General features: G+C 43.1%; 1 protein-coding gene across 1 annotated transcript in view; it reads left to right on the top strand.

The window, feature by feature from the left end:
• ACOXL (acyl-CoA oxidase like) overlaps positions 1-27,899 on the top strand; it is a 331,162-nt gene that overhangs the window by 183,043 nt on the left and 120,220 nt on the right. The window contains exon 9 of the mRNA XM_079109525.1: positions 7,436-7,525. Coding sequence (XP_078965651.1) covers positions 7,436-7,525 — 90 coding nt within the window. The remainder of the gene's footprint in view (positions 1-7,435; positions 7,526-27,899) is intronic.

Below are 27,899 nucleotides of genomic sequence, written 5' to 3'. Positions count from 1 at the left end.
AAATAGAGCAAGCAATCATGAAAGTCATCTGGAAGAATAAGAAACCCAGAATACCTAAAGCAATCCTTAGCAGGAAGAATGAAACAGGGGGTATCGCAATACCAGATCTTCAACTCTACTACAAAGCAATAGTAACAAAAACGGCATGGTATTGGCACCAAAATAGACAGATAGATCAATGGTACAGAATAGAGGACACGGACACAAACCCAAATAAATACAATTTTCTCATACTAGAAAAAGGTGCCAAAAATACGCATTGGAGAAAAGATAGCCTCTTCAACAAATGGTGCTGGGAAAACTGGAAATCCATATGCAACAGAATGAAACTAAACCCCAATCTCTCACTCTGCACAAAACTCAACTTAAAATGGATCAAGGACCTTGGAATCAGACCAGAGACCCTTCATCTTATAGACGAAAAAGTAGGTCCAAATCTTCAACATGTCGGCTTAGGATCAGACTTCCTTAACAGGACTCACATAGCACAAGAAATAAAAGCAAGAATCAATAACTGGGATAGATTCAAAACTAAAAAGCTTTCTTTCAGCAAAGGAAACTATCAGCAATGTGAAGAGAGAGCCTACAGAGTGGGAGAATATCTTTGCCACTCATACTTCAGATAGAACACTAATTTCCAGAATATATAAAGAACTCAAAAAACTCTACACGAAGAATACAAAAACCCAATCAACAAATGGGCTAAGGAAATGAACAGACACTTCACAGAAGAAGATCTACAAGCAATCAACAGATATATGAAAAAATGTTCAACATCTCTAGTAAGAAGAGAAATGCAAATCAAAACTACACTAAGATTCCATCTCACCCCAATTAGAATGGCATACAAGCAACAACAGGTGTTTGCGAGGATGTGGGGAAAACGGTACACTCATACATTGCTGGTGGGGCTGCAAATTAGTGCAACCACTCTAGAAGATTCCTTAGAAAACTTGGAAAGGACCCACCATTTGACCCAGCTATCCCACTCCTTGGTCTATACCCAAAGGACTTAAAATCAGCATACTACAGAGATACAGCCACATCAATGTTCATAGCTGCTCAATTCACAATAGCCAGACTGTGGAACCAACCTAGAAGTCCTTCAATTGATGAATGGATAAAGAAATATTCCATTGTATACAATGGAATATTACTCAGCCATAAAGAAGAATAAAATTAGGGCATTTGCAGGCAAATGGATGAATTTGGAGAATATCATGCTAATTGAGATAAGCCAATTTAAAAAAACCAAAGGAGGAATGATCTTGCCGATAAGCGGATGATGACACATAATGGGGGGGTGGGAGGGGGGCAAGAATGGACGAAGGAGGGACTGTATAGAGGGAAAATAGGGGTGGGAGGGCTGGGGGGAAGGAAAAAATAACAGAATGAATCAAAAGCTATTACCCTAGGTAAATGTATGATTACACAAATGGTATGCCTCTACTTCATGTACAAACAGAGAAACAAGTTGTATCCCATTTGTTTACAATAAAAAAAAAAAAAAAAAAGAAATAGGGCTGGGGAGATAGCTCAGTCAGTAGAGTGCTTGCCTTGCAAGCACAGGCCCTGGGTTCAATCCCCAGCACCACAAAAAAAGAAAAAAAAAAAAAAAGAAATAATCATATGATTCTTAACCTTAAGTCTATTGATGTGATGAATTACATTTATTGATTTCCGGATATTGAACCAAACTTACATCCTCAGGATGAACCCCACTTGGTCATGGTGCACTATCTTAATATGTTTTTGTATGCAATTTGCCAGAATTTTGTTAAGGATTTTTCTGTCTATATTCGGCAGAGATATCAGTCTAAAATTTTATTTCCTTGATGTGTCTTTGTCTGGTTTTGGTATCAGAGTGATACTAGCTTCATAGAATGAGTTTGGTAGGATTCCCTCCTTTTCTATTTCCTGGAATACTTTGAGAAGTATTGGAATGAGCTCTTCTCTGAAGGTCTTGTAGAACTCGGCTGAGAATCCACCTGGTCCTGGGCTTTTGTTGGTTGGTAGGCTTTTGATGGCTTCTTCTATTTCATTGCTTGGTATCGATCTGTTAAAATCGTGTATGTCCTCCTGGTTCAGTTTGGGAGGAGCATAGGTCTCTAGAAATTTGTTGATGTCTTCGATGTTTTCTATTTTGTTGGAGTGTGAATTTTTAAAATAGTTTATAATTATCTTCTGTATTTCAGTAGTGTCCATTGTGATGTTTCCTTTTTCATCATAAATTTTAGTAATCTGAGTTTTTTCTCTCTCTTCATTAGTGTTGCTAAGGGTTTATCCATTTTTTTAGTATTTCAAAGAACAGACTTTTTATTTTGTCAATTTTTTGAATTGTTTCTTTTGTTTCAATTTCATTGATTTCAGCTCTAAATTTAATTATTTCCTGTCTTCTGCTGTATTAGGTGTTGATTTGTTATTTTTCTAGGGTTTTGAGATGTAATGTTAGGTCATTTATTTGTTGACTTTTTTTAAAATTTATTTTTTATTGTAAACAAATGGGATACATGTTGTTTCTGTTTGTACATGGAGTAACAGCATACCATTTGCATATTCATAAATTTACATAGAGTAATGATGTTTGATTCATTCCATTATTTTTTCCTTCCCCCCACCCCTCCCACCTCTCTTTTCCCTCTATACAGTCCCTCCTTCCTCCATTCTTGTCCCATTCCCACCCCCCATTAAGTGTCATCACCCTCTTATCAGTGAGATCGTTCCTCTTTTGGATTTTTGAGATTGGCTTATCTCACTTAACATGATATTCTCCAATTTCATCCATTTGCCTGCAAATGCCATAATTTTATTATTCTTTATAGCTGAGTAATATTCCATTGTATATATATACCACAGTTTCTTTATCCATTCATCAATTAAAGGGCATCTAGGTTGGTTCCATAGTCTGGTTATTGTGAATTGAGCTGCTATGAACTATTTGTTGACTTTTTATTTTTTTCATGAGCTCAATGCAATGAACTTTCCTCTTAGCACTGCTTTCCTAGTTTCCCAGACATTTTGATATGTTGTATCAGTGTTCTCATTTACTTCTAAGCATTATTTTATTTCCTCTTTGATTTCTTCTGCTATCTACTTGTCACTCAATAGCATACTATTGAGTCTCCAGGTGTTGGAATAACTTTTTAAAAATTAAATCTTTTATTTCTAGTTTCATTCCATTATTATATGATATAAGAGTAGTATTTATATATTTTTTAAAATTTGCTAAGAGTTGCTTTGTGGCATAACATATGGTCTATTTTAGAGAAGGTTTCGTGTGCTGCTGAGAAGAAATTGTATTCATGCTTGATGGATGAAATTCTCTGTAAATGTCCCTTAAGTCTAAATTATTGATTGTATTATTGAGTTCTATAGTTACTTTAGTTTTTGTTTGGAAAATCTATCCAGTGGGGTAAGAAGTGTATTAGAGTCACCCAGTATTATTGTGTTGTGGTCTATTTGATTCTTGAAATTGAGAAGGGTTTTTTTTTTTTTTTTTTGATGTATGTAGATGCTCCATTGTTTGGGGCATATATAGTTATGATTATTATGTCTTGTTGGTGTATGAAATGTCCTTTTTTGTCCCTTCTGAGTAACTTTGGTTTGAAGTCCACTTTGATATGAGGATGGAAACCCCTGCTTGTTTACACAGTCCATGTGAGTGATATGTCTTTTCCCGACCTTTCACCTTCAGTCTGTGAATGTCTTTTCCTAGGAGGTGAGTCTCTTGAAGACAGCATATTGTTGGGTCTTTTTTTTTTTTTTAAATCCAATCTGACAGTCTGTGTCTTTTGATTAATGAGTTTAGGCCATTAACATTCAGGGTTATTAGTGAGATGTGATTTGTATTCTTGGTCATTTTGGTTTATTTTTGTTTTTTAACTTGACTTAGTTTTTCCTGCGATTGACTTTTCCCTTAGCATAGTTCCTCCCTTTGTTGGTTTTCATTGTGTTTTTTTTTTTTTTTTTTTTTTAATTTCCTCCTCATGGACAATTTTGCTGAGAATGTTCTGTAGTTCAGACTTTTGAGTTGTGAATTCTTTTAACTTTTGTTTATCATGGAAGATTTTTATTGCATCTTCAAATGTGAAGCTTAATTCTGCTGGATATAAAATTCTTGTTTGGCATTCTTGGTTTTTTTTAGAGCTTGATATATGTTCTTCCAGGACCTCCTGGCATTGAGGGTCTGGGTTGAGAAATCAGCTGAGATCCAAATTGGTTTCCACCTATATGTAATTTGATTTTTTTCTCTCATAGCCTTTAAAATTCTATCTTTATTCTATATGTTAGTCATTCTCATTATAATGTGCCTTGGTGTGGGTCTACTGTAATTTTGTACATTTGGTGTCCTGTAAGCCTCTTGGAGTTGATTTTCCATTTCATTCTTTAGATTTGGGAAGTGTTCTGATTTTATATCTTTGAAAAGATTGTGCGGTTTGTATCTCCACACCTTCATCTATTCCTATAAATCTTAAATTTGGTCTTTTCTGTTATCCCACAGTTCTTGGAAGTTCTGTTCGTGGTTTCTTACCATCTTCTCTGTATAGTCAACTTTATTTTCAAGAGTATGTATTTTGTTTTCATTGCCTGGGGTTCTGTCTTCCAAGTGGTCTAGTCTGTTGGTGATAGTTACCACGGAATTTTTAATTTGGTTTATTGTTTTCTTCATTTTGAGGATTTTTGCTTGATTCCTTTTTATAATCTCTGCCTCTTTATTGAAGTGATCCTACACTTCCTTTATTTTCTCTCTGATACCATCCTTTATTTTGAAACTCAATCGATGTATTTTCTAAACTCCGTCTCTGACATTTCTTCTACTGTGTTGTCTTTGGATTCTATTGTTGAAACATCTTGGTTTGTTTGAGGCACTTTGTTCCCTTGTGTTTTCATGTTGTTTGTGTGTCTTCCCATCCGATGACATGGATGTGAGGAAGTACAGTTTCTATTCTGTCATCTTCTGGTACCGCACCTTTAAGGGGGAGACCAATATTGATAGCACCCAATGCAAACAATATACAGTCTTAAGCCAAATAGCTCCTTTTAAGGCATCCATAGTTTTGTTGCAATAAACAGAAATGAAGTGATCAATTATTGTCTACATAAGTTTACTAAAAGGGTTTGCCATTTCAAATGATAGACAGTGAAGGAACAGGAATAGTGTAGGTTGTGGTGTTTATGAGGGAGGAGAGAAGATAGAGGTAAAGCTTTATAGTAAGAGCGAGGGAGGAATCAGTAGAGGTTGGGTGTTAGTATGAGAAGTGACAAAGAGAGTCCAGGGAGACAGGGAGGTGAGAGAAAACAACATTCAGATAAAAAAGTAAAAATATAAGAATACAGCAGAACTGTATTACACTACTCAATAAATTGATGCATGAAAAATATTTAGATTCAAAGATGGTAGAGGCATGAGAGAGAGGGAAAAAGAAAAAAAAGGAAAGTCTCAACAGAAAATTTGCTGACTGCTTCCGTTGGCTTTCACAAATTTTCTCAGCTCCCCTTCTCCGCCTATAGGTGGGGTTGCCTGAGGTTTGATGGCAGCTCCAGTCCAGGGAGTGCCAGACCCGTTGGCAAGCTGCATGGGGGATGGTGGAGCGAAACACTCTTGTTTCTTCCATATCGTGATTTTGGGCGTTAGCAGCTGTGATTCTTAGTACGACTACTTCTCAGCACTGAGGTGGTGGACTTAGTGTTCATCTTTTTCCATATCAGAACTTGAGAGATGATTCTAGAACATTCCAGCATCTCCTCTGAACCTCACTTTCTTCATCTCTAATGTGGGGGTGACATCCCTCTTGCAGGGCTGCTTTGAGGATGAAGAGGATGAGGTCAAGTGAGTGAGCCCCCCCTCCTTCAGTCGGAAACGAGGTGACTCTGGTCTGGGGTGGGGCACAGGAGGCAGAAGCATGTCTGTTCAGCTGGAACCTGGTTTCTTGTGGTTTCCTGACGTGGGGAGGAGCCTGTGGCATGGAGGACAGGTAGGGATGGGGAGGTAGAGCTTCTCCAGGTTGGAGTCTTGCTGATTATTCACAGAATCTGTTTAACCTCATGAAAGCAATTAAGAATTCTGGCAGGCTTCTGTCCACTACAGGAGGTGACACTGTCCAGTTGTGATGCTGAGGAGGAGAGGGGAAGATGGGCCAGGACTTAGCGGGTCTCCTCCTGCAGGGAGCGGGGCTGATCCTCACAGAAAACCCTGAAAAGGCTTCGAGGGCAGCAGGACCCCCACGTCCGGGCTTCTCTGACCCCTGAGCCCATTTTCAGAAATGAAGCAGGCAATAGGGTCCCTGGGGTTCAGTCATATGAACTGCCCTGTGACCACCCTTCTGTGACTTCCGTATCCCATGGGGCTGGACAGTTTCAGTAGGGGTGACGTTTGACGTTCTCTTGTCAGGGCCACCGACAGCGCTGCCTGCAGACGCTCCCGGGAGAGCTGACGGGAGAGTTACTTCTGATCTGACTGAAGGTGTTTTGTGGAAGCAGATCTGGACAGTGGCCAAGATTCTGGAGATCCCGCGGGGAGGACAATGAGCTGGAGAAGAGGCGGAGGCTTTGGAAGGGGAGGGCCGTGGGCCAGGGGCAGGCCGGCCTCCTAACACAGCGCCTGGCCTAAACCTGGGTTCTCCTGGGCAGTCAGTCCTTCAGCTGAGGTGAGGAAACACTCAGCACTTTGGAAGTGAGCAGTGGGCAGCTGCCACTGAGGTAAGGACTTCAGGAAGTGAAACAAGAAGAACAACCGTGAGCCACAGTAGTTCAGTGCTGGTACTGCGCAGGGCCCATTTAAGATCTTCATGTCGCTGCCCAAGAAGTTTTATAAGTCTATTTTCCAACTCTTGGAAGGGTGATGTAAGGGCACCAGGGTGTCATTTGCCTGCCTCTCGTAGGGTAAAATCACCGACACCTTTATGTGTGCTAGAATTCATAGATTTGGAAGAGAGGGAGGAAATATCAATCTACCTTATTGAGGTTTTTAAAAAAAAAAAAGACATAATTTTAATTTTTTTTTTTTTTTTTTTTTTACTACAGATGAAGGCAATACCCAAAATAGCATTTGTGAATCAAAAGCTAATGTGACGGATCAACATTCTTAGAGTGGTTATTAGGATTAGGAAAAATATGGCTATTTTATTTTTTGATTTTCTGCATTGTTTTTTTCAAAAGAGATGAGTGTGGTAGAGGACTGAGGAGGCAGGTGGGCAGGGAGAGAGGAGGAAACCCGAGGGATGAAGTTGGTCAAGTCGTGTTGTATCCTGTGTGCATGCAAATGTATGAGAGTGAATCTCACCGTTGTGTACAACCGCCATGCACCAATACAAAAAAAACGCAAAAACGATTTTCTGCATTTGTTTTTAACTTCAAAGAAAGTGTTAATCCTGTATAATAATGGGATTGCAAGTGTAAAATGTGTTTCCTATTTTCTTTATTTCTTCCACAATAGGGTTACATGATGGAAAACCGAATCTCAGACTTAAAGTGTGATGCAGATGTGTTTGTAACTTTCGAGGGCGACAATGTTGTCATGCTTCAGGTAAGGTTCAGGAAATGTTTATTCATTTTAAGCAGCATAATTTGCAAGATCAAGAGTTATCCAAAAATCTGTAGTGCCTCACATGTTTTATCTTTATCTGATGTCTTTATTTAATTGGCAGGTGTTTTCCTGTTAGGCACTTGATGTTTGCAGTAGCTGAACAGTGGATTGCTCTCAGCTTATCTTCAATGTCGAATTATATATTTTGAGTTTCAGAAAACTACTTGTATGTATTTGTTCCGTCCAGCGGAACCGGCGCGGAGAAAGGAGACACCACCAATCTTTAGTTGACGAGACTTATTGCGTCCTCCCTGTTTTCCTGCCTCCTTTGTTCTTCCACTATCTCCCTTCTCCTACCCTCTCCCTCTCTCCTCCCCCAGGCTCCTAGCTTATCACCCAATTATAGCAAAGCTTTCTCTCACGCAGGAGAGCATGCAGAGGAATGTCAGCATAGCACTATATGGATCATGAGCTGTCCACGCGTGGCATGATATCAGATAGCCAATCCTAGAGCCTGGCGTCAACACGTCATAAGTCTCCAAGGAACTAGTAAGCAAGCAACCTTTTTGGGTACTTCCTTATTTTGGTAGCCAGTGCCCTTTGGCTCACTGCCAGGCGCCATCTTGTCCAAGATGGCCCTCAACATGTATTAAGTCAGACTTTTTTACTAGAAAGGTTATTCCAAAGGAATAGGGAAGCCCCAAAGATGAACAAGCAAAAGACACAAAAAATCAAATTGCAAACTGAGGGCAATTGGACAACCGCACTAGGGATGAGAGAAATGTATCTTAGGAAAGACTGCACTTTGAATTTCTTTTCTCTATCACATTGGCTCATCTTCAAAAGCAAACTGAAGTCCATTGTTGGTGAGGGTATAGGGAGGCTTCTTGCAGGTTGCTATTGGGCTGGGTATAATTTTACTCGTGGGACTCCATCCTAAAGTAATAATCCTAAATACAGCAAAACTTTAAGGTACATTCTCACCAGTACATTATTTATTACAGCAATAATGCTAGAATCCAGATTTTCAACAATAGCAAAATGATTTTATAAATCATGTTCTGACCACTCAGTAGGGAATTCTAGCCTTTAAAATTGGACTTGCAAAGAGTTCTGTTTATAACAGAAGTTTAAAACTTATGGTACATAAAAATGATAAAATAGTACATGGAGTGTGATCAAAATTTTGTGTTTTTAAACAAGAAGAGTGGAGACGTCTGGTCCACCAAGATGGAAAGCCCCATTCCCCTCTCTCCTCCCTCTCAACCATTAAAAGACCTGCACATAAAACGGCAAACCATCAGGGGGACGGAATCTGAGGAATGAAGTGACAATAATTTATTTGGGTTTCCCTTTGCCTCCCATATATCCCAGTCAGGGTATGTATCTCCTGAATTTTTAACAACTGTCAACAAAATATACGCCAAGAAAAACCTGCTCTCTCTAGCGGAGGAACCAGGAAGATGGCGGCCCAACAGAAAGTTGTGTTGGCAATATCCGCTGGACATCAGTTCGATACAAGAAACAAACCTAACTACTCTTCCAACCCCACCCTACCAACAACTTCAGCAGGTTCAGCTGGGAGCTGATCTTCTATCCCATCCTTGACCCAACAAAGTTAGCAGAACCAGGCAGTAGCAATCCTGTTTCCCCATCGGGTGGTGTTGGTGGGTCTGAGTGGGGAACTAATCTTCTATCTTTCTCCTGGTGGCAGCAGGAAGTGCCCAGACTCTCCTTCATAGAGTGTCAGCAGGGCTTTTTGGTGAACTAAGCTTCTTCATCCACCATTCAGGTGATGTAAGGTAGAACTACTCACCATTATGCTTCAACTACCCATCCTGGTGTCAGTCAGGGTCCAGTGGGGAGCAGGGTCCCTACCCCCACCTGACATCTGTGAGACTAAACCAGGAGTAAGTAGGGACAATTGAGGGTTTTACATTCTCCCCATCTCTGGTGGCAGTGAGCTTACCAAGGAGCTGATACCCCATACTACGTGGCAGTAAGAATCCAAAGAAGGCAGCATAGAGCAGGGCTGGTGGATATTTTCTTCTCTTTCCTCTCGTCCTTCCCAGCCCCCAAAGGTTCACATGGAGAGCCAATCCCCAACCTTTGCTTCCCCCTCCTGGCTTTAGCAGAAGCCAGTGGGGAGCTCAGCCTCTCTCCTTACCCAGCATTGATAAGGCATAATGACATGGTGGGAAATGGTAGTAACTGGCATTCTGGCTGCTCACATCCACCCGCCGATATCGTCAAGGTCAAGAGTGAGCTGAACTGTCTGCCACAATGCAGTGTGAGTCTCTGCTCCATTTTTGCCAGGATGCCCTTGGTGAGACCCAGTAGAAAGGTGGACATACGTACCCACCAGGACCTCTCACTAACCACAAGGTTAAATAGAATCTCATGATGTAACTTGCAAAGACCCTGGATACAATTTTTAAAAACTCACTTATCATACAAAGAATCAGGAAAATTACAACTGAAATGAGAAAATCAACAGATGCTGACACGGAGAAGTTGGAAATGAATGATAGGGATTTTAAAGTACCCATTATAAAAGTGCTCAGATTATAATTACACATGCGTCTGAAACAAATTTAAAAATAGAAAAATCTCAACACAAAACCAGAATAGTTGAAAAAGTGATCAAATATAAATTATAGAGTTGAAAAATAAAATAACTGAAATAATAAGTTTTCAGAATGACCCCAGTAATAGAGTGGAGAAGACAGAAAGTGGAATTCATGAACTTGAGGGAAGATCAATAGAATTTACCCAATCTGAATAACAGGGGATTTAAAGATGAACAGGGACCTGTGTAACAATAACAAAAGAAATAGCATTTGGTGATTCCTTTCTCAGTCTTTTGAGGTATCTCCATACTGCTTTCCAAAGCAGTTATACCAATTTGCAGTCCCACCAGCAATGTGTAAGTGTACCTTTTCCCCCACGTCCTCACTGGCAATTATTATTATTATTTGTTTTCTTTATGATCATCTCTCTGACAGGAATGAGGTAAAATCTCAGTGTAGTTATAATTTCGATTTCCCTGATTGCTAAAGATGTTAAACATATTTTTCATATCTTTGTTGGCCATTTGTATTTATTCTTTTCAGAAATGTCTGTTTAAATATTTTGCCCAATTATTTATTGAGGGTTTTTTTTTAATTTTTTGAGTTCTTTAACTATTCTGAATATCAATCTCCTGTCAGAAGACTAGCTGACAAAGATTTTCTCTTTTTCACATTCTTAATTGTTTCTTTTGTGGTGCAGAAGCTTTTTAATTTTATACTATTCCACCAGCTCTCCAACTCCTTGGTATTTATCTAAAAGAACTAAAATCAGCATACTACATGTATAGTACATGCACACAAGGGCTTATGACGGTGCAATAGCCAAGTTATGGAACCAGCCTAGATATATGTCAACAAATAGGTGAAGAAAATATAGAATGTATACACAATAAAGGTTTATTCATCCATAAAGAAAAATGAAATTATGTCATTTTCTGGCAAATAGATGGAACTGGACATAAGTCAGACTCAAAGTCAAAGGTCAAATGTTTTGTCTTGTATGTGGAAACTAAAGAGAGTGAATGGGTTTTTTTTTTTTTAAAGGGATCTCAGGAAAATAGAAGGGAAACTAATAAAGTAAAGGAAGGAGATCAAGGAGGAGGGAGGATAGGAGGAGATGGAGAAGTACTGGGGAATGAAACCACAAATGATGCTATGTCTGGGTATGAGCACACTACAGTGAATCCTGATACATATATTATATATACGTCTTGATATATATTATACATGTATATATATGTATACATACATATATGTGTGTGTGTGTGTGTATATATATATATATATATATATATATAGCACTAACTAAAATAAAAATAGTAGAAGGGAAATCAGTAAAGGAAACAGAACTGGGGGTGAGAAGAGGAGAAGGAAAGGGAAGGCACTGGGAAGGAAATTGATCAAGTTATGTGCATGTATGAACATAGCATGATGAATCACACCGTTATATATAAGAATAATACACCAATAAAAAACAACAGCAACTAGGTTTGTAACACCAATCTCAGAAAGAGAGGAAAAAAGGACTGAGGATGAACAAGAACTTAAGGAAATAATGGCTAAAAACATCCCAGATTTGTTGAAAGATATACAACTGCAGATCCAAGTACTGAGTGAACCCCCAAAATAGCAAACCCAAATAAATTCACCCCAAGACCCATCATAATTAAACTCAGTTAAACTCAAAACTAAAGTTTGAGTTTATATCCAAAAGTGGATAGAAAGAATTGATGTATCATAGGGGAACGCCAATTCAAGTGGCAGCAGATTTCTCATATGAAACCGTGGCAGCTAGAAGAAAGTGGAATGACATTTTCAATTACTGCAAGAAAAGAACAATCAGTGAAAAATTTTGTATGATGAAAATATATTTACAGATCGAAGAGAGATAAAGACGTGGTCAGATTAAGGAAAGCAAAGAGAATTTGTTGCTGGCAAATCTGCCCTTATAAGTGTGGCTAAAGGAGCTAAGCATGTAGCTCTGTGGTAGAGCGATTCCCTAGCAATGAGAGGCCCTGAGTTCCACAGCCAGAACCACACACATGTGCACACACACACACAATGATCAAAGAAAGTTCTCTAAAGAAAAAAGGAATGATAATGGAAGAAGGCTTAGAACATTGAAATGGATGGTGGTAAGCATAATATACTATCCCTTCTTGTCATGGGGTTTATAAAGTTATATTTGCTGTTTGAGGCAATAATTATAACACCTTTTGATATATTGCTCAATGTATATGGAGAAAATACTCTGGTGATCGTATTTTAAAAGTGGGAATGTAAAGAGCCCTAAATAGAAGTAAAATTTCTGAGAGAGAGAGAGAGAGAGAATGTAACCACCGATTGAAGACTTCAACATATTTATCACTATCAGCAACTGACAGAGCTTCCAGACAGAAAACCAGAAAGGATAATGGATGAAGTGAACATATTTAAGCAACAAGACTTAATTAACAGATACAGAGCAGTCTACCTAATGAGAGCAGAATGAATGTTTTTCAAGCACTTATGAAAGCTTCACCAAGCTAAACTATATCCTGGGCCATGAAATAAACCTCAAAAATCTTAAAATAATTAAAATGATACAGAATATATTTTCTGATCATTTTAGAATGAAATTAAAATTAAGAACCAGAAGACAAAAGGAATGTTTCCAAATACCTAGGAAGTCAAAAAAGAAGTCTCAAAGGAACTTTAAAAATACACATAAATGATGCCTGTAATCCCAGAAACTCTGGACGCTGAGGCAGGAGGATTACAAGTTCAAATACAGCCTCAGCAACTTACAAGGCTCTGAGCAACTCAGCAAGACCCTGTCGCTAATAAAATATAAAAAAGGGCTGAGGGCGTGACTTGGTGGCTAAGCACTCCTGGGTTCAATCCCTAGTGTAAAAATGGCAACAACAACAACAAAAAACCAAACAAACAAGCAAAAAATAACCATGTAAATGAGTAAAAATTATGACACAACATATCAAAGTACGTGGGATGCAGATAAAACCATGCTGAGCGGGAAGTTCATAGCACTAGATGCTTACGTTAGAAAATAGGAAAAGTCTCAAGTCAACCATCTGAGTTTCTACTTCAAGAAAATAGCACATAAAGAGCAAAATAAGTGCAAACCAAGGACAGAATAGGATATAATAAAGGTAAGAGGACATATCCATGAAGTTGAAAGCAGTAGACAAGTAGAGAAAATTCATGAAACAAAATAGATTCTTTCAGAGGAAAAAAAAAATCCATGAAGTTGATAACACTCTAAAAAGAATGGTAAAGATAAAAAGTTTCAAATCCCCAATATCAGAAGTCCAATAGTATATATTATTAGAGATCCTACAGCCATTAAAAGAATAATGAGAGAATACTAGACAATAACATTCATAAGTTTGACACCTTAGAAGAAATGGACTGAGATTACCCAAAAGCCACTAACCACTCAAACTTAACAATATCGAAATCAGCAACCTGAACAGTCCTGTGATATTCAAGTAATTCAATTTTAATAATAATAAGTTCCTGAAAAAGAAATCCTCAGATCTATGTTTAATTGGAGAATTCTAGGAAACATTTAAGAAATTTTAAACAAGCTTTTACAGAAAATAGGACAGAAGACTTCTGAGCTCATTTTAGGGGCGGGAATTGCCCTGATACTAAAAGTAGACAAAGACAATACAAAAAGGCAAAAACATATACCAATATCTCTCGTGAACTTAGATACCAAAATCCTCAACAAAACATAAGCAAGTTGAAATCTGGCAGTGTATAAAATGAAACATACATCATAACCTAGGAGAATTTATTTCTGGTATACAAGGTTGCTTCAATGTTTGAAAGTCAACCAAATGTAATTTACTCTATCAACAGATTAAAAAAGAAAAAGTCATGTGATACTCTACACAGAAAAACATTTGAAAAAACCCAACAATCTTTCATGATTAAAACTCTCTGTAAACTAAGAAGTAAGGGAATTTCCTCAACCTAATAAAAGTATGTATAAAACTTATTGCTATTATCATGGTTAATGGTTGAACACTGAATAATCCCCCATCCATCCAAATCAGGAAAAAGTCTAGAAGGTTGACTGTTACCACAGTCATTCAACATAGTGCTGGAATCTTAGTGCTATAGGGCAGGAAAAATAAATAAAAGTCACAAGATTAGAAGGGAAACATTCTTTTTAAATCCCTGTTTGCCAGTTACACAGTTGTCTATGTGGAAAATCCCAAAGAATGTTCAAAAAGACTACTGGAACTTGCTGAGTTCAGCAAGATTCAGAATAAAGATTGATACACAAAAATGAATCACATTTTAATATTCTAAACATGAACATGTGGAAAATGAAATTAAAAACACAGTACCACACAATTGTTTTAAAGAAAATGAAGTGCTTAAGTATAAATCTAACACGACAGTTATAAAATTTATCTGCTGAAAATTACAACATTTGATAAAATATGTCAAAGAAGACCTAAATAGATGAAGAGACATACTATGTTCATGGATTAGAAAACTGCATAGGAAAGATATCAGTTCTTTCTAAATCAATCTATAAATTTAATGTAATTTCTGTCAAAATTACAAAAAAAAAAGAATTATTGTGGACAAGAGTTTTCTAAAACTTACATGTGCTTTCTAAAGCACAATACTTAAAATAGTTAATATAAAATTCTGAAAAATAAGAATCAATTAAGATAAATTACTCCACTGAACATTGAGGCTCATTAGATAGCTATAGCAATCCATATAGTGTATGGTGAAGAGATAAACACAGATAAATGAAAGAGAACAGAGAACTCAGAAATAAGGACCATGAAAATGTGCCTTGCTGCTTTTTTTTTTTAATGGCAGAAGCAATTCAATAGACAAAAGTATTTTCACAAGTAATATTGAATTAACTGGATATCCCTGGACAATAAAATGAAACTCAATCTAAGTCTCACACATTATTAAAAATCAACTCAAAGTGGATTATTGACTTAAATGTAACTTGTAAAACTATAGAACTTTTTAAAAAAATGTGGAATAGTATTCCTGAGACCAGGAGCTAGAAAGAAAGCTTTTAAACCTGACATCAGAAGTATAGTTCATAATTGAAAAAATTGATAAACTGAACTTCATCAATACTAAAACTTTTTGTCTTGTGAAGGAGCCTCTGATTATTTCACTGTTGGATTTTGAGAGCTCTTTATATACGATAGACCCAAGTCCTCTTCTGGACCTGTCATTGGCAGATATGCTCTCCCTGCCTGTTGCTTTTCTCTGATTAATTTCTGGAGAGTGGACAGCATGGAATAAAATTGATGGACCCATCCAGGTGGACCCAGCTGGAGGTGAAGCTGTTTCTCTTGGCTGACTCTGAAGAGATGCTGGACGGCAGGGACTGAAGAGGAGAGGGGTTGGGGCAGGAAGCTAGGCATTTCCATGAAGGCCTGCCTGACAGCAGGTCTGCAGTACCCACGTCAGAGCATCTGACTACAGCCAGTGCATCTGCTGCAGCTCCTGACCCCTGCAGTAGGGGACGCTCAGGCCCAGGAAGGGCTTGGGCACCTCCAGACCAAGACCCCAGAGGCATCCACTTAGAGATGGGAGGGGCATCAGCCTGCTGCTTGTCATTGGTGGACACACACTGATAGGACACCTGCGGACATGCCCTGCTGTGCTCCCGAAGCTTGCAGGCCACCTGGCACCCAGGATCAATGCCAGTCCCATGGCAGGCTGGTGGTGTCACTGCCTGCGCCAATCAGCTGCCCTTCCTCTGTGTGTTGGTGCCCACCCCCCTCGGGAGGCTGCTCTTCTCCGCACTGGATTCTGCCTTGGTTCTAACTGAAGGGAGGAGGGAGATTTCAGAAGATCAAAGGCAGAAACTGGTGAGTGAGTTTCAGTGTTCTGGTATTACCTACAGGGCTTGCGCTTCTTGCCCCAAAAGTGAAACTCTTGCAGTCCCAAAGCTCGGAAAGATGCTGGGGCTGGCTCTTCATGATGGGGAAGATGTGGAACTGGAATTCCTGCAGGCTTTCTTTTAAGCCAAATGGAAGGTTTTCTGACCCTGTCATTATTTCCCAGGGCAGAGGTTGTAAGCCCTCGGTGAAATTTAATTACACCCTCCACCAAATCCAATTATGACCTACACCCATGAAATCCCATTATAAATTTCCTTTGCTTCATTAGAGATACATCAAGACAGGTCCCCTACTAATCCCTGCTGGCAGATCTCCTAAAGAATGTCACTCAGAGGCTTTGCATATATTGTTCATCACCCTGCAGTGCAAATATGCAAAAATGCAAATGGCCTACAGTTAACTGGCCTAATGACCAAGCAGGGCACCTTCTTGCTGCCTGGTCAGAGTGCTTCTGTTGTAGACGTCTGTCTCAGAGCTGCTGATAACAAGTATGTGTGCTTCCTAGCTGGAAGTCTGGCAGAGGTGCCACCAAGGCTGACGTCCTGAGAGCAAAGAGTATTTCTCCAAGCAAGTGAGCACTGGGTCATTCTAGTGCCAGGTGTAACAGGCAGTCATGAGAATAAAACCTCTTGTGCTTATTCCACATTTACAACTCTAGACCTTAGACTCAGCCAAGAGGTAGCATAGGACAGGACTGGCCCTTCTTGCAGGGCCTGAGGAGGCCGGCCTTTCTTCCTGGCCTGCGCTGTGCTGTAGGGCAGACCACAGAGGCACATCAAGGAGTCGTGGGTGTTAGCTTTTGATCTTTTGTAGTTTCTATTAAACTTGAACTGAGGGGAGGGGGGGAAAAAAAAAAAAAGACCAAGTTGTTATCAGATTTTCTATCAGAAAGCAGATTGTGTAGTGATTTCAGAACCCTGAGGGTGTTTTCCTAAAGCTATTCAGAGAATGAACAATCATCATCAGATACTTTCCCCCCTTTATTTCCAATGTTTACAATGAAAAATTTCAAACAGAAATTTCAAGACAAAAGTTGGGAGATAGTAGCACAATAAAAATCTGGGCCCACCTGTTTTCAACACAGTCAATGCTTTATCATATTAAAATTTCTACTTTCTTACCATCTATGCATGAGTGTGAGTGTGGGTGTGGGTGTGTGCATGTACATGCATACACAAAGCCATTTAGAAGTGTATTGTAGATATCAAGACACTTTATACCTAACAATTTTAACATTCATGTTCTACAATTAAGGGCCTTTTCTTATAAAACCGTAATAACACCTAAAAAAAAAAAGAACAATAATTCCATTTTATCTAATAAAATGATCAGATATTTGGAGTCATCAATAGCATGAAAGGAGCAAAATGAACAAAGAAAACAACTGGAACTAGAAGAAGAAAAGCAACAGCAGGAATAACTAACTCTAGAAATGTGTGATGATATTGTGTCCTGAAACAAGAACAGCCAGCTATGAAAAAGGAGCATTCAGAGGATCATAAAGTGCCTCACAAATTAGAAGTGCACACTTGCAAAACAAACAAACAAAATCTAAACTGAGGGTTAAAGGACCAATTTGAGAAAACTTCCCAGGTTGAAGATCAGGAAGACCAAGGGAAAGGGAATGAAAAGGTAAGAGATACAAATGGTGGGCCCAGGAGATCTATGACATTCGTGAGAGAGAGGTGGAGAATACAGATAGGCAGGCAAACTAGTTTCCAAGATCTGAAGAAAGGCACAAGCCTCAGCCATGGTAGAACCCACTGGAAAATATCAGAGTTTTCAGATAGCCTGGAGAATTGTGTAACATCTAGCAAGGACAAGGAAGGGCCCCAAAGCCTCAGGTGAGGACAATGTTAGACTAATTACTAAAGAGGGAGAGTCAGATTGACCTCAGGCCTGTCAGCAGCTCTTCTCAGCTCCTATGTATCTGGGGATCTTGTTCAAGTTCAGATTTTGGGATGGGGAAACTGTTGCCATCAAACACCTCAGTGATGTCCCACAACTGCTGATCTATGGATCTCACATTGGAAGCAAGGGTCTAGGATGACATTCAGAATACTGAAGTAAGTTACTTTGAATGTAAAATTTCATAGCTGGTTGAATCACCAATGAAATATGAGGAAAATTAAGACAGATCTTCAAATGCTCAAGAAGTTTACCTGCCATGATTTTTCTGAAAAATATTACTTGTGAATGAACCACAGAAAAGGAATTAAGAATTTATATATTTATTTGAAATTGTTTTATTTTTATGAACATGTATAATTGTACGTATTAATGGAGTGCAGTGCGATATTTTGATATATACGTACAGCGTGCTCTGGTCAAATCCAGCCTCCCTTTATCCACCCCGCTTCCCAACCTCTAGCTGTCACTTTTCTACATTCTGGTCAACTTTCTTTGTCTTTCTTTCTTTTTAGCTTTTGTGTAAGAGAGAGAACATATACCATCTACCCTTCTGTGTCTGGCTTATTCCCTGAATATAACGCTCTTCAGTCCTATCCCTTTGGTTACAAATAACAGTTTTCATCTTCTTTAGTGTTCAATATTATTCCAGTGTGTGTGTGTGTGTGTGTGTGTGTGTGTGTGTGTGTTCCATTTATCCATTGATGGGCACATAGGTTGATTCCATATTTTAGTTATTGTGAACAGTGCAGCAATAAATATGGGTGCGCAGTTATGTCTTTTGTATGCTGATTTCATTTCCTTTGAATATCTACCCATATGGTAGATCCAGTTTTAATCTTTTGAGGACCCTTCGTACTGTTCCCCGTGGTGGGTGTACTAACTTACATCCTCACCAGCAGTGTGAGAGGGTTCTTTTTTCTCCATACGCTTTTTGTTTTTTGACAACAGCCATTGTAACTGGGTGAGATGGATCTCACGGTACTTTTGATTTGCATTTCCCTGATGGCTAATGATATTGAGCATTTTTCAATGTAGTTGCTGATCATTTTCATTTCTTCCTTTGAGAAGGTTTATTCAGATGTTTTGCCCATTTTTAATTACTCGCTTTCGTTAGGGTTTTTTAGTTCCTTATATATTATGGATATTACTCCTTTTTTAGTGAATAGAAATTATTTTTTTCCAGCTCTGTTGGTTGTTTCTACACTCTGTTGACTGTAACCTTTGCTACACAGGTTTTTAGTTTGATGTAATACCATTTCTTATTTTTCCTTTTGATTCCTGTGTTTTGGGGGTTACATCCAAAACAATCATTGCCTATACCAACATCTTGAAGTCTTTCCCCTGTCTTCCTGTAGCAGCTTCGGGACTTGCCTCTAGGTGTTTGGTCCATTTTGAGTTGACTTTTATACAGAGTGAGAGATGGGGTCAAATTATCACTGTAGATGATATGATTCTATACATAGAAAAAAACTAAAGACTCCACCAAAAGATTATTAGAATTAATACATGAATTCAGCAAAGCTGCAGTACATACAAAAATCAGTAGCATTTTATACACTAAAAACAAGATCACTGAGAAGGAAATCATGAAAGCAATTTCATTCACAATAGCTACAAAAACTAAATGAAATACCTAGGAATTAATGCGATCAAGGAAATGAAAGACTTCTATGAAAACTACAAAACACTGATGAAAGAAATTGAAGAAGAAACACACAAAAAGACTTCCCATGTTCATGAATTGGCAAAATTAATATTGTTTAAACGTTTAATTAATATTGTTTAATTGCATTATTCAAAGCAATTCACAGACTCAATGAAATCTGCATCAAAATACCAACACAGTTTTTCACAGACTATGCTTAAATTCACGTGGAAGCACAAATACCCTGCATAACCAAGCTATCGTCCACAAAAGAACAAAGGTGGAGACGTCACAACACCTGACGTCAGGACATCCCAGAGCCACAGCGACTACAGCAGCTTGGCAATGGGAGGAAAAGACACGCAGGTCGCCGAACGGCACAGATACCCAGATAAACCCCCACATCTGCAGCCAACCGATCCTCAACAGAGGAGGCCAAACCAGACACCGGGGAAGGGACAGTCTCTTCAATAAACAGCACTAGGAAAACTGGACGTCCGCGTGGAGAAGGGAGTGAAAATCTAAGACACGGTGCTTTATTGAGCTGGCCCGAGAAGAGTGTGCATAAAGAGACACCTGGACGGTGGCCACCGGGCAACAGAAAGCCGTGATTCCCAGGTAGAACCGGAGGGCAGAGGGGCCGGAGCGTGCCTGAGAAGGAAGTGGTTTCCATTCAACCCACGGCACAGTTAAGAGGCAGGAAGATGTCGTGGGCTGAGGGAAAGGGCATGTGTCTCTTTTTGGAAGGAAAGAAAAGCCCGCTAGACTCCAGGAAAAGCAACTCTCAAAACAGCAGAGCCAACTAAACGCTCAGGATCCACTTGACCTTGACCCTCGGAGGCCTCTTCTAGAACAACTGCTGAAGACTGGACGCGCTGGAGGCAAGGGCTGGGCGGGACACTTGTACCTGCCACCATTTACTTTGGTTTTGAATTTTTTAAATCAAGTGTATTTGAAGCCATTAAAACAAGGTCTCTTTCAATATGAAATGGGGGAGGGAGGAGAAGGATGAGGAGCAGCAAAGGCCTTCGCCAGGGGACAGAGCTAATGCACCACACACACCCCACAACACTACACACATGCCACACACCACACACACACACCACTTCACACCACACACCACTACACTACACACACACCACTACACACCACACACCACTACACACACACCACATACACACTACACACACACCACTACACTACACACACACCACTACACACACACCACATACACACTACACACACACCACTACACACCACACAAAACTACACACAGGGCACACACCTCACACACTACACACACACCACTACACACTACACACACACCACTACACACCACACAAAACTACACACAGGGCACACACCACACATACTACACACACACCACTACACACTACACACACACACCACTACACACTACACATGCACCACTACACACACCACACACACACACCACTACACCACTACACACTACACACACACACCACTACACACTACACATGCACCACTACACACCACATACACTACACACACACCACTACACACCCCACAACACTAAACAAATACCACACACCACAGACCCCACAACACCACACACATGCCACACACCACACATACATACCACACACACGTACCACACACTATATACCACACATACTATATACACCACTCACCACACACACACAATACACACACTCCAGATACACACTAACACACCACACACAGACCATACACACCACACACACTACATACACACCACACACATATACCATACACACCATGCACATACCATATGCACACCACATACTGCATACAAGCCACACACCACACACATACCATACACATCATGCACACCACACACATCACACACACACACCACGCACACCACACACACAACATACACATAACATACCACACACCACATACTCACCACACACTACACACACCACACACACTACACACACATAACATACCACACACACCATGCACACCACACACACCACACACACACATCATGCACACACCACATACCCACCACACACTACACACACCACACACACTACACACACATAACATACCACACACACCATGCACGCCACACACACCACACACATACATCATGCACACACCACATACCCACCACACACTACACACACCACATACCCACCACACACTACACATACTACACACACCACACACACCACACACACCACACACACTACACACACCACACCCCCGCCACACACACACACACACGCACTCATCTTCCAACCCAGACGCTCCTTCACCACTGGGGAGAATTCCAAGTCCCTCCCCTGGCGAACAGGACAGGCGCGGGAATGGACCCTGGGCCGTCCGACGGCAGCGAGGACCGACGGCCCGAGGACTGGTCCCCATTAGGAGGGAGCCCTGCCGGGGCCCAGGCCTGGGCTGCAGCGAGCCCAGTGAGCCGCGGGTGGAGGCGCGGCGGCGCCCGGAGCTCGGGTGGGCCAGGCCAGGGAGCGCGCCTGGTCCCGAGCGCCGGGGGCCACGGGGACAGCTCTGCCTCTGACAGCCGCGGCGACCTTCCCTAGGACCCGTGGGTGGAGGTGTCACCCGCAGTGCCGGTGGTGACAGCAGAAGAATCACGGGGAGACGGGAGCTGTGCGGGAGGGGCTGCAGAGGCCCACAGAGCTGTTGGCGACGGATCAATGGCCAGGGCAGTGAGGGGACAGGGCGGCCCCAGGCGCCAGCCACCTGAGAGCGGCAGTGCCGGCCAGGGCGGAGGCCTCTGGTCAGGAAGAGGAGGCTTCAAGTCTGTCGGGAAGGACTGGTGGGAAGCGGCGCTAAAGTGCGCGCGTTCCACCTGGGAACTTGGGGGGACTTTGGGCTGGTCTCTAAACGCTGACCAAGGTCGTCGGAACCGACGGTCTGCTTTTCTCCTCCATCCACTGCCCCATCCGCCGAGCTGACACTGGATGTTCTCAAAACCAGATGTTGCTGCGTCTAAATATTTAAGGCTCCCTTCAAGGGCGCCCGGTGGGAGCTTTTGGAAAAAGGAAGCCTCTGCGTCCGGGCCGCTTGTTACCTTCGCGTCCCTTAGCTTCTCAGGGCGACGCCTCGGCTTTCTGCACGAATTCAGTTTGGCCATGAGATGGAATGAGGTGGCATTGCTTGCGCACTGGCGTCTATGCACTCCGGACAAGAAGGTGTCCATTGTGGATTTTAATGCTGATGCCAATCTGAACAGGAATGGTTAAAAGTGGGGTATAGTGCAGTGGGACAGGACCACACAGCCAGGAACCTGCATGGGCTTCCAGGCGTGGTCTTTGTCCACTCGTCCCCCTTTATCCAGGGGGCTACATCCCAAGACCCCCAGTGGGTGCCTGAAGCCACGCCCACTTCCGATCCTGGCTATGCTGCTTGTTCCTATATGCACATGCCTGTGAGGAGGCCTGATTTCTATACTAGGCACAGCAAGAGAGCAATAATGGTAACTAAAAACAATAAAATAATAGCAACAACTTTAATAGAAGTCATTTAATCTGAACTGTTCATTACTAGAATTTTCCATCTGATATTTTTGGACCATGGCTTACCACCGGGGACTGAAACCTTGGGAAGTGAGACTGTGGATAAGGGGGGGGGGGGGGCTACTGTATCTATGAGCCGGTTGGCACCAAATAACATCACTTTGATCTCCTGGAGCCAATGAGGGGAAAATGTAGATTTTGTATGACTATAAAAAAATGTGCCAAGTGAAGGTCGCGTGATGTTAGACGTGCTGCTGATGGGCAGGTCACAGGGCCACCGACAGGTGTGGTGGAGGGAGCCTGTCCCCAATGCAGAGCCAGCCCCACCACGGGGGTCCCACAGAGAGGTGGGTGCCTGCCACCCGCTATTAGGACTGTTGATCTGAATCTCACCAGGTTTGTAGTTTCGCTTGTATTCAATTTCATAGTTTATAGTTGAGCAAGAGTTATAAACATAAGGTGTTTACATCTGCTTTTGTGTTTGAACATGTTTAAGTAACATTAATTTGAAACAACTTCAGTCAACATGGGGGAGGGTTTTCGAGTTACTCAAGTTGCAGAAAACTTCACAGGATTTATTTTTCAATGTGTTCCTCATTGCCATTTATTTATTTTGTTGCAGATTTAAAACTTCAATTACTTTTGCTTTTCAATGATACTTAGGGGAAAAAAAAAAAAAAAAAAAAACCCTCTAGGAACATCTATTCCAACTGCCCTGGACATTTGGATGGTGTTGTGATGGTGGCCGGGGCTGGGGTGTCAGGAGGGGACTGGCACATGACCCCAGGAACTTGCTGGAAGAGGGGGAGGGGGAGGGAGGGGGAGGGGTAGGTGGGGGTTGGGAACCGCCCAGGGGCCGCTGTGCTCGTCAGCCTTGGGGGCTCATCAGTGCGTAACCTCCAAGTAACATGGATAAAACCACCCGGAACTCCTGTCATCCTCCATGGTGACCCCCGTCAAGCTCGGCTGCCCACCTGCCCTTCAGGCCCAAGCTGACCTCTTTCCAGAGGTCAGCTCCACTGAACTGACCCTGGTGTGCTTTGGGGTCAGTGTCTCAGGGTATCTGCTGCAAGTCCTGGGGAAAGTCAGGGCCTCAGGGAAGACCTCCTGCAGGAACCTCAGCAGGATTCCTCTCGGGAATTCCCGGGGCCAGGCTGCGCCTTCGTGCCCATACCCCAGCCTTGGCTGTGAGGAGGCCGGGTGAGCCCCGGGCATTGTCCACTTCCTTAGTGGGAGGTTGGAGGGCAGCCTGAGTGGGCTCCGGCCATTCCTCAGGGCAGGGCTGGGGGCTGGGCTCCCTGCAGGCTCCTCGCACAGCTGCATGGATGCCTGACAGGGGCCACACCAGGGCCACCAGATCACTTGCTGCAGCAGCCCTGGGAGGCTCAGAGAGCAGAGGGGACCTGAGCAGAGGTCCTTGTCCCCTTCCAGCTCCACCAGCAGCTGCCTTGGAGGGACGTGGGTTCAGGCTCCCCAGAATTTCCATTTTGCCAAGAGAAGGTGAGCACGCTGCTTTTAATGGGAACTAGCTAAGGGTCCAGGGGAGCCTGGAGACCAAACAAACCCTTCGGTGCAGAGGGATGCGGCGCGCAGTAGGCGCAGGCCCTTCACCCAGCCTGCTAACTCTGCTCAATGCTTCTGCTCCAGACAGCTGCCCTGGAAGCCCGTGGAGGGGCCGGTGCCCCCTGGGGAGAGCAGGGACAAGAGTGAGCCTTACCAGTTCCCGTCCTTCCTCAGGGTTTGCTCCTGATGCCTGGAGGTGCCCATGTTGGGCAGTCCCGACGAGAGGCCGGAGGAAGGACGCCGGGTCCGACCCTAGGCTGTGCTTCACCCGCACTGGCTGATTCTGAAATCCCAGACCTGGCTAGCTTCTCCGAGGCGAGTTCCTGCACCTGTAGGTAGGGGCATCCTTGCCCCTCGTGGGATTGTCCTTGTCCCCGATGCCAATCCAATAACAAGGACATGGTTTGAAGGAAAATGCAAAAGAAGTTTTATTGCTTTGGTAGCAAAGGAGAAGCATAGGGACTCCTGTCCCAGAGGCTGTGGTTCTGCCCATCGCGGTCGAGCAGGGGGCTTTTAAAGAGGCAACTCGAAGCCCACAGTCCCCCCCATTCTGCCCAGAGTTGTTGACTTGTGAATCTGGGAGAAAGTCATTTCTGAGCTCCTGGTGCTAGCCCGGGGGGGGGGGTGTGCTCAAGGGCAGATCACTCTGCCTAGGGTGGAGAAGAAAGGTGATCCTGTTTCCCCTGACATTAGGGAGTGGAAATTAGGGAGGGAGGAAGAGAAAGAAATGTGTCCATTTGAAAAATCAGTCGCAGCGGCAGAGCAGCAAGGGCTGTATTTAAAGCACGAAGTGCATGCTGTTACATCGTCACTCCTGTAGCATGCTCAGCACACAGTAGGGACACAATTAAGGCTGTGTGGCACTGGATTACTAGTTCTTCCCTCCACACCAAATGCAACTCTCGCTTCTGCATAGTAAGGTGGTTCGATTTCCAGGCACCAAGACTCAAGCCCCTACACCCCATGAACTATCCAGGGCAAGTTCCGGGCCAGGCAGCCTTGGGCTGCCGGTGGCGGCTGAGGGAGAGAGCCATGCTGTGGTGAAGGCCTGCTGAATGTGGTCCAGGTGTGTGGGTGGGGAATGGAGGGGAGGAGCGACCCAAGGAAGGGGCAGGGGCTGGCAGGACTAATGTCCCTGTGGTCTACTGCTGCCCACCCACCTCCGAACTAGCAACCACTTAGTGTCACCTGCGGCTTCTGGAGGTCAGAAACTCTAACACGGGTGACAGCAAACCCCACATTGCACACATCTATAACTCACCAGTTCAAAACAGGGGTCAGAGGGGCAAAGTCCGCCGGCGCTGTGGTCCTGTTGCACCAGCCTAGTCTGCCCGCGGCGGGAAAGCGGCCGTCCACCACGTGGAGGTGGGTGGGCCTGGCTGCTTTAGGCTCCCTGAAACCTCGCTCAGGAGAGGAGACAAAAGGACTGTAACAAGAAGCAGCAGAGGCCCCTCTGGTAGCCCCCTGTCCTCCGAGTCAGCCAGAGGCTTGTCCTCCCCTTGCTGCCCCTGCTCAGTGCAGGGCTGCGGTCAAGGGTGTGGGCTGCCCCTCTGTGCCTGCTGTGCTGTCGCAGCGGCACAATAGGGTGGGGTCGCCTGTCTACCCAGCAGGCCCTGGGTCCCTGCAATGTCTTTACTCCCCAGGGCCCAGCGCTGAGCCCGGCGTACAGAAGGTGCAGTTTAGGTGTGGGACTGTTAGGACCGTGGCCTCTGGGTTCAACTCCCAGCCCTTCCACCTCCTGGCTGGGCGGTTCTGGCAACCTCCTAACCTCCAGCCTGAGCTGTCTTGTCTGGACCTCAGGGTGACTCTGTTAGTTACCCAAAGCTGTCCCCGGGTCAAATCAGGTATTCCAGTTAAAGAATTGGAACACAGCTCAGCCTTGGTAGATGCTCAGAGTGCCTTGCACACAGTAGGTGCTTCATAAATGAGGCAAAATGAAGAAAGAAAACCCCAATTGGGAAGAAACATTGAAAAAAATAAGTTAAATTGGGTCCAGATTTGACTAAAAATAGCAACAAAAAACTAACCACTGTAAAATTCAATCAAACTAGTATGAATTTTTCTGGGCCTAAGGCGTTTTTTCTTTTGTTCAAATCCACATTTAAGGCCCAGCGACGACTCGGAGCATCACTCGTGTTGGCTTATAAGTTAACGTCGTCTTTCTTCGTTTCTCCTGGGCTCTTTTCTCTCCCCTCCTTCCCTTCCCGCTTCCTCCTTCTCCCTCTCACCCCACCTGCCCGCCCCTTGCCTCTTGTAGCTAGGGAATTTTTAAATATTCTCTCCTAAGAAATGTCACCTTGGGGTACCCAGCATCTTAGAGAAGCGAATGCTCAACTGGTTGCTGGAGAATCCTGCCCACTTGGTCTTTCCTTGATCTTTGCACCCCTGGGTGACCCCTGAGCTGCCTTTCAGTGTTCCCCATACAGCGACTAAAAATACAGAGCACCTGTGACATTTGCATTTCAGGGAAACCACCAATAATTTGTTAGTGTATGTCCCGTGTCATATTTGGGTGTCCAGATATTAACAGGGTGTCCTGTGTTTACCGTGGCAATCTCACTGGAGCCCCCAGGACAGGGCCAGCCTCGTGCTGTGCTCAGGGCCCCTGCTCGGGTGACTGCTCCGCTATCACTGTGTGGAAATGCTTCAGTTTTTAACAAAAGCCTCCCCGTTTGTGGGGTCCCCAATGATGTAGCTAGCCCTGCTCAGGGCTCCTAGGAGCATGATCTGGGCTCCCATTCTGTAAGTACCGCCACTTTGAGTAGCCCCCTCACCCTGCACAGTGCCTGCTTGTCCTTGTCACAGAATGATTATCTGGTGGCTTTTGCTTGGGACTCCCGCGTGCCATTCTAACTGACTCTGAGTGCTCCCGCCCCGGAAGCAGACGCTCCTTGATAGACGTTTAAGCCACACCTCACTGTGCCTGGCACAAATCAGGGGGTACTTGGTGTGTAGAAATGCTGGTGCCTCATTCATGCCTTGCAAAGCGATTTGATCTAAAAACAACTCTTACTGGTGTTACACGATCCGTGCCGCACAATGTGTCATATGCTGTGCATTATGAACGCGGGTTCCTGATGTCCTCGTTCTGCACAGTGACCACACTCCTGCTCCAAATGTCGGCTGTGGGTGAACTTGATTCCTGCTGCACATGGGGCCTTTCTCACAAGAGAAGATTGTGACTCTTCCAACTGCTCAGGTGGCCTCGAGCTCTCTTAAGAAAGGGCTCCTGGGCGGACATACAAGAAAACGAAGAGTTCAGGACCAGGAGAC

The sequence above is a fragment of the Sciurus vulgaris genome, assembly GCF_902686455.1.
Source record: "Sciurus vulgaris genome assembly, chromosome: 14".
NCBI classification, from domain to species: Eukaryota; Metazoa; Chordata; class Mammalia; order Rodentia; family Sciuridae; genus Sciurus; species Sciurus vulgaris.
The sequence above is the reverse complement of the archived record's forward strand: the minus strand, read 5'-3'. Positions and strand labels throughout refer to the sequence as shown.